The sequence below is a fragment of the Vicugna pacos genome, chromosome 9 (genome assembly GCF_048564905.1).
Source record: "Vicugna pacos chromosome 9, VicPac4, whole genome shotgun sequence".
Lineage (NCBI taxonomy): Eukaryota > Metazoa > Chordata > Mammalia > Artiodactyla > Camelidae > Vicugna > Vicugna pacos.
The window spans coordinates 63,660,196-63,676,133 of NC_132995.1; the positions used below are offsets into that span (position 1 = coordinate 63,660,196).

The 15,938-nt window shown below is 45.4% G+C and overlaps 1 protein-coding gene across 2 annotated transcripts in view; it reads right to left on the reverse strand.

Moving 5' to 3' along the window:
- ELAPOR1 (endosome-lysosome associated apoptosis and autophagy regulator 1) overlaps positions 1-15,938 on the reverse strand; it is a 60,186-nt gene that overhangs the window by 17,523 nt on the left and 26,725 nt on the right. For both annotated transcript variants that reach the window (XM_006197391.4, XM_072968066.1), the window contains exons 2-8: positions 14,388-14,508; positions 12,116-12,308; positions 7,091-7,238; positions 6,526-6,606; positions 5,838-5,943; positions 5,530-5,679; positions 150-238 (exon numbers count right to left, since the gene is read on the reverse strand). In XM_006197391.4, coding sequence (XP_006197453.2) covers positions 150-238; positions 5,530-5,679; positions 5,838-5,943; positions 6,526-6,606; positions 7,091-7,238; positions 12,116-12,308; positions 14,388-14,508 — 888 coding nt within the window. The remainder of the gene's footprint in view (positions 1-149; positions 239-5,529; positions 5,680-5,837; positions 5,944-6,525; positions 6,607-7,090; positions 7,239-12,115; positions 12,309-14,387; positions 14,509-15,938) is intronic.

Consider the following 15,938-nt stretch of genomic DNA (forward strand, 5'->3'; position numbering starts at 1 on the left):
AATGACCTCATTTTGCCTCCCCACTGGCCCCAGGGGCACTGAGGAGGCCTGTGGGGTTTTCTCGGGTGCCAGCTTCAGGGACCTCTGGAGCTTTTAATCTGGCAAAGCCAAAGGAGTGGGCAAAGAAGCCCCAAGAGCATGCTACCCACCTTTCCTGTGGCATCACAGGCCGTGTGGGTGAAGAAGTAATCTCTGTCTGTGCAGGCTGGCCGCACTTGGCAGGTGGAGGATCCTTTTTCTAAATGGCAGAAGCAAGGACAAATGTTTTAAAGTCACATAAAGAAGCAGAGCTCTTGATCACTTGCTCACGACGCTGTGATGCCCAAGACCCTGGAGGGTAGCGCAGCACAGATATGGTGGAAAGTAGCAAGTTCTGCACACCCACCTTCCCTTTGCCTGAATGGCATCATTTCCAGTCCCTAAAGCCCTGCTCAGGCACCCTCTCCCTGGTGCTGATGAGAAACCACTGGATCCACCCCGTGGAGCAGGGCGAGGAAAGGTGGACGGGCCAAGACCAGCCAGGAAGGAGGTAGCCAAAAGGACCATCTTGCAGGTTAACCACCACCAGCCCAATTCCCTGAAATGTCCCATCTTCCAGGTGCCTCAGAATCCTGACTGTGCTGGTGGTATTTCTACTCCTGAAGGGTTGAAGCAAAACATAAGAAAGCATAGGACAGTGCCTTCATCCTCTTATTCCAATTCTTTCTCTGAATTTTCTCTTACTATATGCCTAGAAGGCCTTCCGCCTTTCGATTTCCCCTTCTCCGTGAGCCATCCTACACGGATAAGGTGATGGTTTCCTCCAAGTCTTTTTACCTTCTCCACCCCCAGGCATCATAGCACCATCTCTAACCCTTGACTGTACTTAATGAAAAAAGTTATTAACTATTGTTTTATTTATTTTACTCTCTGTATGTTCTTATATCTAGGTTAGTTCTGCTTTAACCCTATAAGCCCCTGGATGGCAAGAACTATGTCAATGAATCGCTCTTTAAAGCAATGGATTTCACTTTTATTGAATTACAAACCCTTTTGGGAATTTGAAAAAAAAAAAGACCTCTTTCTTGTATCCTGAAAAATATACACAATTCATGCAAATAACTTTTTTTTAATTTTCAGGGAATTAATTTTCTCCAGAATAAAAACCTTTGCTTTACAGAGTGCCAGTACAATACTGCCACCAGTACTATTGTCACCACTATGTCTCATATGACTATTGTGTCACCTGCAGGTAAGCAGGTGGTAATGGTGAGACTGCCTCTCTTTGTACATTACCTGACAGGCTGTTTGGTAGAGTGGAATGAGATTTTAAGTCAGACAGATCTGGGTTTGGATCCCACTTAATCATTTAGTAGCTGTGTCACTTTAGGCAAGTTACTTAACCTCTCTGAGCCTTGGTGCCCTGATTTGTAGAGCAGGAATAATAACATCTACCCTGCAGGAACGAGCACACACCTGCTACATTGTTAAGTAGGAACTTGCTAAATGCTGGTAACTATTATCACTTGGGTCTGTGGGAATTATTTTTATTTGGTAACTGTCACGGGATTTTTAATAAGGATTACAAGTCTCCTGTCTCTTCCAGTTAAGGCTTATTTCTCAGCTGATCCCTTCTTCTTCCCAAGGCATCAAATGAGTCGCTAGATCAGAGACTCTCCTAATTACCTGCCTTGTTGGCCTGCACTGGGGAGCTTCCCCAGTCACATATTTCCATACATCTTCTGTCCCCATCTTATTAGCCTGGGAAAGAGGGAGCTGCTGGCTGAGAAACAGCTGGGGTCTTTTCAGCTCATTTACTTGGTTAACAAACAAAGGCCTGTTTCAACATAGAGCGATCCAGGGACTCCTGGTTTTGACAGACTTGGCCAGGAGAAATTTGGGGGGAGATGCTGAAAATATGCCAATCCCCAGGACCTCGCATGTTCGATCTAGCACATTGCAAGTTACGTGTTAGAAGCTGTGTTCCGTTCCACACAAGGACCTTTCTCTGCTTGTCAAATATTTGCTCAGCCTGACCCCCCCGCTCCAGGTTTCGGCAAAAATCACCCAGCTGTTTACACACTGACAACTGCTAAGCTGGTTTTAATAAATGATTAATCCAAATGCTGAGACAGACCTCACTTTCCTAGCTCAGGTTTCCTCAAGGTGTTGAAGTTGGAGACTAGTCCATTTTGAGTGATCCACCTAGACATCTTGTGAGAAAGTGAAAAGTGATTCCTGTAGGATTGGCCCTGGGCAAAATTGTAAGAAGATAAAGTTTATTTTGTGGGCTCCAACTCCTCTTTCTGCGCCTTCCTCCTCCTTTCAGTAGCTTCTCTCTGCCTCCGGAAGTACAGCATTCTTGTTCTGATCCTTTTTATTGAAGGAAAACATTTCCTCTGAGGATTTCAGCACCTAATGAACACGAGGCCCAGCTCATACACCACCTCAGGCTCTGGGCAAACCCCTTAACCTCTCTGAGTTTCTCTTTCATTTATAAATGGGGAAATCATTCCTGAACTAGGCTATGAGTTAACAAATGAGATAATGTTTTGTAAATTATAAAGTACTATACAAGTTACTTATTATTTTTGTTACCTATGCCCAGAGTGTTTGCACATTAGAAGAAGACTGCTGGGACAGGCTTTAATGTAAATGAATTTATAAAATTAGTGCTTACTACATGCCAGGCATGTCTAAATCCTTTACCTGCTTTAATCAATCCACACATTGACACTATGAGGGAGTAGGATTATTGTCATTCCCATTCTGCAGATGAGGAAACTGAGGCACAGACGAATAACTTGCCCAAGGTGGCATAGCTAGGAAGAGGTGGAGCAGGGGTTTGAACCTTATTGATTTTGCTCTTAAACCCTGTGCTATTCTATTAGGAAATGAGTCCCTAATATTAAACATAACACAAAGGAATTAACCCGAATGATCAAATTTAAGCTATCAATGAGAAAGATGCTCTCAGTCAAGACTTTGTCCTTGACATCTCCACTCCGATCAGCTCCTTGGTCTAGGTCCTGGATACTAGCAATGGCCCCTGCTGCAAAATCTTCCGACTGTGGCCCCTGCCTCCAGCTCTTCCCTTCCTCATCCATTTTCCAAACAGCAACCAGAGTGGTCTTTCAAAAGCACAAGCCAGATCATGTCCTTCCCCAGTTTTAAATTCTTTAATGGCTTCCACTACTGATAGGGTCAAATCCCAACTCTGTAGCAATGACACAGAAGGGTTCATCCATAATCTGTTCCCTACCCACCTATTAGCCTCAGAGACTAATTCTCTCCAAGTAAGCTCCAGCCACACTACGTTACTCCTGGACCCCCGAGACTTCTGGCCTTGGCTCACATTTCTTCTGGAACATCCTGCCCCCATCAAATCCTCAACTCATTTTTCAAGACTCAGCTCATCTTTCAAGACCACAGCTGGTGAAGCCTTTCCTCCCCCCACAGAAAGGACTGACCACTTCTCTTTTTTGCTTCCACCACACACTACCCTCAGGACTCCCATCCCAGCACCTCCTGCACTATGGAGTTCTTACACTTGGTGTTTCTATAACTGTTTCCACTTCTGACACAAGCTGGAGGGCAGACACCAGCTGCAACGCTAGCATCAGGCCCAAGCCCTGGCACCTAGTGGGCACTCGGAATAAATCTGCAAGTGAATAACTAAATGGTCACAGGGTGGTGACCATCTATGTACCTTCCATCATAGGCTCACATGAGACTCTCTCTGCACTTTTCCAGGCTCCAACTGACCCTGTCTCCTGGAAGAGTCAAGTCCCAAAGAAATCTGCCTCTCTTTGTATCCCACGCTGACCATAATCTTCATTGTGAAAACTCACTTTCCAGTCAAAGGGGGATGGATTAGGAAACTTATGGCAAAAGAATAGATTTCAAGAACTCAGACTCCCAATCTAACACTTTCACATTAGCTCTCTGGATGAAAATCAGTTTACATAGATCAAAACACTTGTAGGCAGTTTTTCTAGAACCATCTTGCCATTTAAACCCTGTCCCACGGTGAAGCTGGAAAGGAAGCTGGAGAAAAACACTAACAAAGACTGTCATTGACAGAGCAGGGAAGAGAAATAAGAAATTCAAGTGGAAAAACAGGAATTTAGACATTTAGACTTACAGATAAAAACCTGCCCCAAGATCTAAACATTTCTATTCTTGTTGAAAACTACACTCGTTTGGCAAGATCTGTGTAGATAAATAAGACTTTTGTTTTAGGAACAGTGTAGAAATAAGCAGTTCACAAGGTCAATGGCTGGTCTTGGCTGAGCAAACATGGACTGTAACACCTGTGTGAAGGCGGGTGTGTCTGTGTAGGGATGGGGGCGTCTGCTTGAGAGAGGGCCTTGAGCTGGGTTTGTACTTAGCTCTGTGCAAAAAGAGCAAAATGGAATACTCATGGGCATTTGCAGGGGATGAGAGGAGACGCTTTCTCTCTCTCTACTTGTTTGTTTCAGAACCTGTCTTGAAGATCGGTCCCTGTGCCAACCACTGGACTGCCTGAGCAGAGGCCCTCTGGGGCCACTGTCCATCTTACATCAGAGCCCTGCTGCCCCCAAGAGCCTCTCAAGTGACCAGATCCCGTTTCTCAAGTTGGGATGTTTCAGGATGCTATCCAGGGACGGCAGAGATAGGCTGTTTCCAGCTGTCCTCTTATTTTCCCTTAAAGCAGTTGTTTTCAAGCTGTGTTCCAAGGAACTCTGGATGTCCTGAAAAGGCTTGCTTTGAATTCAATGGATATAAATATACCTTCTGTCTTTAGCGCCTGCTATCAAAATGTTCTGCTCATCAATACAACCCCATGGCTTTTCTAAACTAACTTTGATAATAGTTGTTATAAATTAAACTATATACATTTACACCTCTTTTATCTACTATATACATTATAATTATAATCTTAAGTTTTCATTAAAATACAAAAAACGTCCTTGCCCCTCCCTGCTCCCCCCAAAAAACCATTGCAACCCTCTTCCCAAGCTTTCCTAATCCGTCTAACCCTGACTGCGTTTTCTTTTTGCCCTGGTGCCCTGCAGTTTTTGCTGTCTAATATACTATATAATTTATTATGTAGTTATTATAGTTATTATTTATTATCTGTCTTTCCCTCACCAGAACCTAAGTTCCATGAAGACAGGGACCCTCGTCTATTCTGCTCGTTGATGTGTTCTAGACATCTAAAACAGGGTCTGGCAGATAGTAGAGGCTCAATAAATACTTATTGAATGATTTCATTTCAAGGATGATTAGTTGGCAGGGCTCTTCCAGTGCCCAGAAAGCAAGGGCTTAAGAATTATCATCTTCAAATCTGAAAATATATGTATATATGTATGTATATGTATAACTGAATTGCTTTGCTGTACACCTGAAACTAACATTGTAAATCAGCTACACCTCAATTAAAAAAAAATTTTTTTTAAAGAATTATTGTCTTCAGCTTGGCCAAAATGATGGCTCTGCTTCCTGTTTCTCCCTCTGTGTATGTTGGTACCTCCCCCACCAAACTCTTCCCACCCTCAGAAACATCACCTGAATATTTGTCAGGGTCACACTGGTGGCAGGTAGTTTCTCCCTTACTGGAATAAGAGTTAGCTGGGCAAAGTTTGCAGAAAGAGGAGCCCTGCTTGTCTGCGTACGTGCCGGGTTTGCAGGGGAAGCATTCTGAAGTGTAGGCCACTCCTAGGGAGGAAGAAAAACATAGAAAAGCAAGGAGCCTGGAGCACTAAGCCTGGAGACTGAGCCTCCTGGGGACTAACCCCACCCTCCCTGCAGAGAGTCACGAGGCCCGGAAGTCAGCAGCAGACCCCAGACCCAGTCCCACTCTCTGCTCTCCGTACCTGTTATGGCGATGTTTCTCACCAGCACAGGCTTGGAAACTTTGGACCACACTGAGAAGGCTGTGGTTCTCCAATAGAGGACATTATTGCCTCGATTTAGCTCGACCTGAAAACCACAAACAGGAAGAGTTCGTTCAGTCACAGAGACAGATGTTGCTAACCCATTGCATTAGCCTCTCGTTGGAAAGCCTCCTCTTGCAGTCTGCAGGGCAGGGCCCATTCTGCTGCTCTCCCTCAGCTTCCCTAGCTCTGCCCGTCCTCCCATCTTGGTGTAGCCCCTCTCTCCTTCTACACCTCCTCTTAAAACCTGCCCATGCCCTCTCCCACTTCGCCCTCAGTCACCTTATACCATGAGCATCTCTATGGTGAGACTGATGAAGGGACCTGAAGGTACTGACAACAGGATGACTGAAACTCCCTCATTCTCTGTGCTATTTATCCATGACCCATCCCCCGAAGACTTGGCCCTTAAAGCTGGAAAGCTGCTCGTCCTTGAGGTCAAGCCATAGAAGCAAGTCAGTCCACACCCAGGTTCTGTCAGCTCCATAGGAGAGAAACCAGAGCACCCTCATCATGTCAGACCTCTGCTTTCTAGGGAGAGGAGAGTGGAGGCCCAGACTGGGAGGAAGCACTCTTTGAAGGAAAGGTACCTGGTCCCTTTTCTGGAGCAGGCTGGTATGATACTCACACTGTGGAATTCCCATCCTTTCTCTGTGGTTTTCATCCACCTGGAGTCATCTGCATTGGGCTGGCACTGGTCATTTTGAACCTGAGGCAGCAGGAATTTGAGATCAGAGTCTTAGCTTTCTAAGGAAATGAGTTCCTTACCCTATGATGCACCAGCCCCTCCACATGGTCCTTCTTATGGGGGAAGAGTTGCCTATTTCCTCTAGGGACTGAGCTCAGAACTCATGAGCCTTGAAGTAGGTCAGGAGCTAGTTACACACACAAACTGTCAGTGCATTGACCCCAAAGAAATAATGTGTAACTCAGAGCTGCTACATGCTGTTTTCATGTCTGAACAGGGTGAAACACCAAGAATCTCTCAGATTCTACTCTTTCCCCCAGGGTCCTGTGACTTTCTGTCTTTATCTGTGCCTCTTGAAGCCTCAGCTCATTTTGCCCACAGTTCTCTCCAGAGGAAAAACAACGGTGGAAACTTCCCAAGCAGGACTGTGCGTGTGATTGCTGTAAAGGAATCTGAACCTTGGAGAGCCTTTGCCTCCCACCCTCCCCCTTGGCCAGGGGCTCACAAAAAACTCGAAGATGATGCTGGAGTCTGGGTAGTAGTACTCAAAGTTAACAGTGCCAGACTGCTTCAGGTTGACGGCGTACATCAGCGTGGCTGTACATTCGTCCGTGTTGGAGGAGATGTAGTCGCCCAGAGGAACCCACTTGGACCTGTAAGGGAACAGAAAACAAGTTCACAGTCACAAGCTAAGCCCACCAGGATTTGGCCGATATGCAAGTGTCATGTCCTGCCAGGTCTCTGAGGAATTCTGGATCTGTGATTCAAAAGCGAAAGCTTAGACCTGAAAATGCTCAGTAAAGAATGACCTCCAGATCAAGGCGCCTGGAGGTACAGCCAAGAGGAAGATAGGTTGGTGTTCCCCCACATTACATGGAACTACCCAGAGGAGAGACAGGTGAGGCTGGGGCAGGGGAGATAGATAACATTTATTGGTTGCTTACTTTCTCCCAGGTATTGAACTACATGTTTTACATTCCTGATTTTATCAGTAGGAGGAAGTGCAATTTTTCCCCCATTTAATGGATGATAAAACTGAGGCTTGGTGAGTACCTTGCTCAGTATCATGCAGCCAGCAAGTGAAAGGGCTGAGATTTAAACCCAGGTTCGCATAACTTAAAGCTGTCAAAGAATGTTTACATACAACTATTCTTCAGAACTCAGAAATCCATCTGGTCTAATTCCCACCCCCACCCCCTTTTTTTTTTTTGGAACTGTCCACTTTTACACACCACAAGGAACTGGTTTTATGGGAAGAGGGACGGCGTATCGGTTTCATTTTCTGAATATCTCTCTACTCTGCCTACCCTGCCCAAGGGCTCTACCTGCTCCTCCCCCAACCCCCCTCAGCTCAGAACTGGCCCCAACTCACCTCCCTATATCCAGTCCTGCCTCCTCCCATTCCTTCTCCACAGTGTGGCTGGAGAGATCCTCCAGGACAAAAATCTGACCATGTCACTTCCCTGCTTGAAACCCTGTGACTTCCTGTTGCCCTTAGGATTGGATACAAACCCCTCACCCACTCTCTGTACTCCAGAGAAGTACGAATTTCTTTCAATTCCTCTGCCAAACTTTCTCTCATCTCTGAGTCTTCCCACACACTGTTCCCTCCTCCTGGAACAAACTTCCTCCTCCTTCCTTCTGGTTAATTCCTATTTGTGTCTCAGAATAAATGTCACCTAACCTGAGAAGTCCTCCTTGACCCCTTAACCTGTCTCTGCTCTCACAGTTTCCCTTCTCATAACCACAGTCCTACTGCATTTCACTTAAACATGTTATGAAATATTTAAGACCCACTGCCCTGCTTAAGAAATGCAATACAGCAGAAGCCTTGGTGTATGCTTGGCTCACCTCAACCCCCTTTGCATCACACATTTCTTTCCCCATTGCCAAGGACCCACTCTCCTGAATTTGGTACTTAGGATGCCGATGTGGCTCTCGGCCCTTTACTAATTACGCATGTGTCTCTGAACAGCATAGTGCATGATAGTGCTTCCCGTGTTATGCCAATGATATCATACTCGTGTATTCTGAAACTTGCTTTTCTTTCTTCAACAAGTATGATTGTGGGATTCATCCATCTTCTTACATGAATAAAACGTCTTCTTTCATTTTTACTAGTACATAATACTGCTTTATATGGTTCACCAAGATTTATTTATGCATTACTTGTTGATGGACATTTAGATTGTTTCCAATTTTTTTGTCATTGTGCACACTCTGTTAGGAACGTTCTTGTGCCTGTCTCCTTATACGCACGTCTGAGCTGAAAGCCGGGGAGTGGAACTGCTGGGTCAGAGGGTATGTGAACCTCCAAGTTCACCAGCCACTGCCACGTTGTGCTCCAAAGTGGTTGTTATCAACTATGCCAACCGGTCATGCAAGACAGCTTCTGTTGTTCCCCATCCTCCCCACATTTGAAATGGTCAGATGTTTAAATTGTTGCCAATATGATATGGTGGGAGATAGTGTCTCATTGGGCTTTAAATCTTATTTCCTTGATTATTAGTGAGGTTGAGCATCTTTTCTTAGTTTATTTGCAGTTTGGTTTCCTCTTCTGATCATATTTTAATTGCCTGTCTTCCTGGCTGCCTTGTAGATGCTGTGAGGGCAGAGACCAAACTTAACTTGCTCACTACTGTCTCCCCAGCACCAAGCCCTGGGCCTGGTGCATAGGAAGGCATCAGGGCACTGAACAGATGCATGTAGGAAATGGGTGATCAAAGACAGTCCCACTCTTCCACTGTTCTGCCTGAGACCAGCCCAGGTCTCCACTTATTACTAACAGTCAGCTAAGGGGATCTCAAGTTAGTCCACTGGTTTCCCCCTGTGTTTGTCAGAATAACATGATACTTCCAGCTCTTCAATAGTTAGTATTCTTCTCAAACGGAAGTATATCCAAAATACCTAGGCTGAGCTCATCCAGGATACCCAGCTAACCTAATGGTATCGATTTCTTCTCAGTAGAACAGATAGCACTTAATGCTGACGCCCTCCATGGTATCTGCTATAAATAACTCCTGAAGGCGGATGAATAATTAAGAGGATGCCATAAGTGGGTTACATTTGCAAAATGCATCACAATTCTGATTTTCATCAGAGCTGTCCCTGGTGAAGATCATTTCACGTTCAATAATAACATGTCTTGATTGATTTCCAGTGCCAGGCATCACTCCAAATCTTTCCAAGTATCATCTCATTTCATCCTTACCACAGCCTATAAGAAGAGTACCATGTTTATCAGCAGTTTTTAGGATGGTGGCTGGAGCATAGTAAGCAAGGAGGAGAGGTACTTGAGAGAGGCTGGAAGAATGGGCAGAGGGCAGAGGCCAGGTCGGGCAGAGCCCTGCAGGCCGTAAGGTATTGGATTTTATCCCAAGAGCAATAGGAATCCACAGAATCCAGGGTTTTGAGCAGGAAAGTACCGTGACTGGGTTTGTGTTTAAGATCAGTCTGGCTGCTGAGTGGACAGCGGCCTGGAGGAGGCTGGGGGTAGAAGCGGAGACCAGCTGGGAGGTGCTAGAGGCAGAACAGGCAGGAGTGATGCTGGCTGGAGCTGGGCTGGAGGCAGTGGGCGTGGGCTCAGGCAAACACACAGGAGAGCAGGAAAGCCAGACTCGATACCAGCTCAGTTACTGCCTTTCGTGGGGTCAGTGGGGAAATCACAAAACCTTCAGGGTGGCCATTTCTGCTCCACCTCTGCAGAGGAGAAACATCCTTTCCCCTGCCCAGGGGGATGCCTTCATCCCAGGGATGTCCTGGGAGGCCTTCAGACCCAGGCCCTGAAGCAGTCTGTGCTGTGGAAACACAAGCTGTTACAAACAGGCCCGCATCCTGCCTTGCTGAGAGATAATGATTTCTGGACTGTCACTGCCGTCCCCAGAGAGAGAGGGAGAAATCTTTCCTTCACGCAGGTGGGAACTGACTGAGTGAGCCAGGCCTGCACCTTGTCCAGGGTCAGCCATATTATCTATCAGGACTAAAAGGGGCACTGGTTGCCTTAAACACACGGTCTGTCTCCTTCCAGCTTGAATCTTCTCTGGCTTTATCTCTGCTGCCAGTGTTGACATGCTAATGATTTTGGTTCATAATATTGAACTCTGAAATAAATTAAAGGTGGACTATTAAAGGCCTGCAGCCTGGTTCAGACAATGGTGCCTCTAGGAGATTTAAGCATAGGAATGGGAGGCATTGCTCCCACCTTTAGAAATCCAGGTGTAATACAATTATTAGCTCCTTTTTATCCTTCTGGCTGCTTGGGTATAAAAGAAACTTTCATGTACTCTTCTCCTGTATTCACCTTCTTCTTTCTCTTTTTTTAAAATGCCTATGAATATGTTTAAGGCATTTTTTATTTTTAACACCTTTATTATGGTATGATTGCTGTACAGTAAACTACACATATTTCAGATGTACAATTTGATGAATTCTGATAGATGTGTACACCCATGAAGCTACCACCACAATCAAGATCCCTAACAATTCCATCACCCCCCAGGATTTCTCCTGCAGTCTTTGTCAATATTTAACAAAGAGCAGTGAAAAATTGTCTTTTACGTCTAGGTATTCCCCCTACTTTTCCTCTCTAGACCCAATATTGCCTTGCATGCACTAAATGTTATTTAAAGGTGGCAGCATGGGGCAGTGGAAAGCTTGGGACTGGGTGTGAATTCCAGTCTCCTCAGTTGTAAGCTGTGTAGCAAAGGACAAGTCACTTAACCTCTCTGAGCCTCCAGGTCTTCATGTGTGTGATGGGAACAATAATACCTATTTCACCTTCACAAGGGTTCGTGTGAGGACTATAGAAAGTACCACATGGAAAGCACCCAGAAGAGCGCCTGAACTATAGAAGGTACATTATTTACTTCCTATCCCTGGAATCAAACATCTAAAGATTTGCTAAGGATAACTCCCAGTTCGCTAAGCACCCTGGGCTGAGCTTTTCAGTGACGGAAAAGATCTTCTGAGAAAGAGAATTTTCTGGTCACCGGGGCCTCAAAGGGTTTGGAAGATCTCAGCCACCACTGACCAAAGCTCTAGTCCTACGTTATTCCCCCAAACCCATAAACTCAGGTTTAGCAGACCAATTTTAGAACCCAGCACCAAAAGCCAGGAAGATACCCAATGCTTTGCACATTGTGTTGCAGTGAAGTTGAGGAAGTTTATTGGCTGATCTAAAATTCCATGGTAGAAAGCCAACTGGATTTTGTTTTAAATAGACTGGGCCATTTAACCCTTGTTCCTCTAATCCACCTCTCTATTTCTCCGTGTTTTTCACCTGTCACAAATGCCTGTCAGTCACTGGTAAGCTTAGGTCTGCAAGGTTGGGCTGAGGTGGACGTGGCGTTGGAAAGTCCAGTGATGCCCTGCTCCACCCCTCACCCCCGCAGCTTGTCTCCCTCAACTCCATCCTTCCTGCACAGCCAGAAGAGCAGGAGAGGAGGCTGTGGAGTGCCCCCTGCAGCCCCTTACTGAGCATGGGGAACAGGGAAGTAAGGGAGGGCGTGGTGAGTGGAGAAGGGCAACTCACGAAGTGCAGTTCTCCTTGGATTCAGTGATGCTGTCCTCAATCTCCATGTTGGTTGAGAGGCTGGCAAAGCCATGGGGCAGCTCGTCCCACTCGTCGAACCGGATGCCCGTGCCAAGGGAGTAGCGGCCCTCAGCGCATGGCTTACATGACTGGTCCTTCATGTCCAGAAACTCCCCGGCTTTGCAAGAGAAGGCTGGAACACAGAGCAGGGACAAGGGTGTGGTGGTGAGGTCAACTGCCGCCCAAGAGGATGGGTTGGTTGTGGGCATCCTAAAGGGAGGAGCAGAGAATGGAGTTCTAGGAGTCTGACCCACTAAGATTTAGAGCCATGGTGCATCTTGTATGATTCCATTTATATGGGATGCCCAGAACAGGCAAACCCATAGGGACAGAAAGTAGACTTGTAGTGATGGGGTGTTGGGGGAGGGAGTAGGGGGGAGAGATCACTAATGGGCATGATGTTTCTTTGCAGGAGTGATGAAAATGTTCTGAGACTAGATAGTGGTGATGATTATGCAACTCTGTGAATATTCTAAAAACCACTGAATTTTATACCGTAAAGCGGTGAATCTTATGTAAATTATATCGCAATAAAGCTGTTATTTAAAAAAAAAGATTTACGGCTTTGTTTCAGGACGTTCGGCTTGCCCTGGTCAGTCTCATTTCCTAAACCAGTAGCGTCGGCCATTCTGAGGGCTCTCCAATGAAGAGGGTACCATGATCTCATGCTGATCCCTCTGAATGGGGCCTGGCCCTTCAGCCTTGAATCTCCCCCTGGAATCTCTGGCTTCTGTGTCCTCCTTTTTGGTCCCACTGCCATCATGCTAGTTGGGATTCTTGTGACCTGTTACCTCAACCACTGCAACGTCCTCCTAACTAGTTCCCTATTTCTTGTCTTGGCTCATTCTGTGGTCAGAAGTATCTTTCCAAAACACTGATATGTATTTAAAAAATAATCAGGAACACCCCCACCTGTGCCTTTTGGTTACAGAATTAAGCTCTCAGCCTGGCATTCAAAGTCTTCCACAATTTTCCCCCAACCCAACTTTCCAGCTAAATCTCTGGCTACAGATCTTTCTCCACCCCACTCCCATCTGTCCCCTTCCTTGTGTTGCTTCCACCCCAGGCCACATGCTCTTCCCTGAATGTGTCTGGTGTTCGGCCTCCAAACTTCTGCTCTGTGGTTTTCCTAGCTGTTTCTGATCCTTAAGCATCCATAACTCCCATTCTTTTTCACCTCGTATTAACACATCATATTTATGTGTGCCTCCCAGTAGGCTCTGAGCTCCTCCAGGACGGTGGCTCAGCAACTGGCACGGACATAGCAGGGGATCCAGGAAGTTTGGCTAAAGAAATGAATGGATGAACCGACGTTTGCTCGTCCCACCAGAATGTACACTTCTGAAGGCAGAGATTGTGTCTTATTTATCTTTGTGGTTCACGTAGCAGGTGCACATAGTGCTCAATAATGTTGGCCACGTTTACTGAAGATGGCTCATTTGTTTCCATTAGTCACACCTCAGTTCTACTCAGATCGTGGCAGTATCCATTCATTGATTTGCATTTGTCCGCTCACCTACTGAACCAGGCACTATGCTAAGCTCATTGTAGACTTTAAATGCTCTCAGTCTCCTTTCCAAATCTTCAGGCATTCCTTGATTCTAGTCCGTCTTTTACTGCCATCCCCTTTGCACTTCTCAAAAGAACAGCACAGGGTAAATAGCAGGCAATGGGAGAAAAGCTGTGGCTAGAGTCCCGGGGGGCGGGGGGCGGAGCTGAGGCAAGTCACTGCCCTTCTGGTGGCATGGTCAGCTCTGTGGCCAGGGAAGATTCTTGGCCCCTGAAGGGACGCCTAGTGCATTTCAAAGGTCTGTCTCTGTGAGAACTCATCTTCCTTAGTTTCTTTTTCAAGAATGACTGCAAATCACAATCTTTCCTAATGAGTGCTTGTGGCCGGTGAGTGTAGATTGGAGAGAAAGCCACAGGCAAAAAAGAAAATGTTTGCAAACAGAAAAAATATCTAAGTGGTGCACAGCTGGAATTTTTACTTGCTCTCCTGATGAGATTTAAATTTTAAAATAAAATAAAAGTAAATTGAGATACCCGGTTTGCCTCCACGAAATAACATTTCTGCCCCAAATCTCAACAGGGTTGGGGATGGGAACTAACTGGGGGAAAGATCTGATTCCTTAGTCGCAGGGAAAGGAAGCACCTAACTTGGATGGCAGGAGGCTTGGGGCAGAGGCCAAAGCTGCGAGGCAGGGCTGCTTACAGCACTCGGTGCCCTTGACGGGGTCGGGGAGGCTGGTGCACAGGCCCGGGGTGTGCGGCACGGCGACCCTCCACCTGGAACCCATGCTGTCACATGCGGTGTACTCATAGTGGTACTCAGACTGCAGGGGAGAGAAGAGTGGGCAAAATGCACATTAGCAATGGCCAGACATTAACAGCTTCCCACCCACTTCCTGCTCAGCACAATGGCTACTGACACCCATCACCACAGTAACAGGCCCTGGGGCCCCGGCAGGTAGTAAGGCACTATGGAGCCCAAATGACTATTATCAAGCACACGCAGGAGCTACGATTATTTGGATCATTCCTCTTCACTGGCCATCGTCTAGTTCCTAGAAATTCCTTTTTTTTTTTTCATGACTGTCTTTGCTGTTGTGTATAAATAATGTTCTCATAGGCCAGAGGGATGCGGGAAGGTAACTAAAGATCAGGCTAGAAACAGGTGGAATTTTTCTTGTCCCAAATTGCAAAATTTATGAGCAAGGACTGGTCTACGGAATATTTACAAAGGATTGTTACAGAAGCTGTATTTCTAGTTCCCTGATTTCCTTATGTTTTTCATGCTCCCTTCTACCCAGAAAAACCATGAATTTCCACCTCAAGTTTTATGAAAGCGTCATGTATACATACTTAGCCCAGGCAGGTGATGGGCTGTCATCATGTGAGCCTATGAATGCCTGATTTCTCTGTGCTATGAAAACTCACAGTTCAGTTGCTTTACCTGAACTAAGAATAAACTGAATGACAGCAACAAAACAGCCAAGTCAAGCATTAAATAAAACAACAAGAGCCACAACAAAAACCATAGAAAGTACCACTTGGGAAAAAGAAAGCACAACAGACACGCCAAATACCCTCAAATACCCTCTTTAATCTTGTAATAAACAACAGACCACAGAATTAATGTGCTTTTGGCTCTGACAAGTATTTTACAATTCTCACTTACTAAAAACTATATTCAAGCCATAAAGTACTTTGTATCACTGTCTCCATAAGAAAAATAGAATTAACGTCCCCCTCAGCCTGTATGAAAGGATGATTGCATAACATGTATAAATGCAAGGAACTGAGGCTGAAATTGAGACCATTTGAAGTTGACTAATCTAAGAATGCACCAGAACCAAAAGGAGAAATCTTTACTTTTTGGAAGGGGTAAGCAGACTGCATTTCATCTCTTCTAAGATGCATATTTCTTTTAAAAAATGCATATTTCTTTCGCACTGTAACACCTGTGAAGTCAAGGTGTGGCTTATAAATGACACAATGAGGAAGCATCGTGTCATGTTTTAACTGATGGAGTTTTTCTTTTCTTTTTGGTTCATAAAAACAAAGAAACAAAAAAAAAAACCCCAAAACACTAAGAAACTGGAAAAATATATATGTATGTATATATATGCATAATCAGTTCTTTTGCTGTACACTTGAAACTAACATTGTAAACTGATTACCCTTCAATAAAAAATAAGAATTAAAAAAAACCTGGTGTGTCTTAGAACCAGTGGAATCTCAGACTTGTGGAAATATGGTAAAC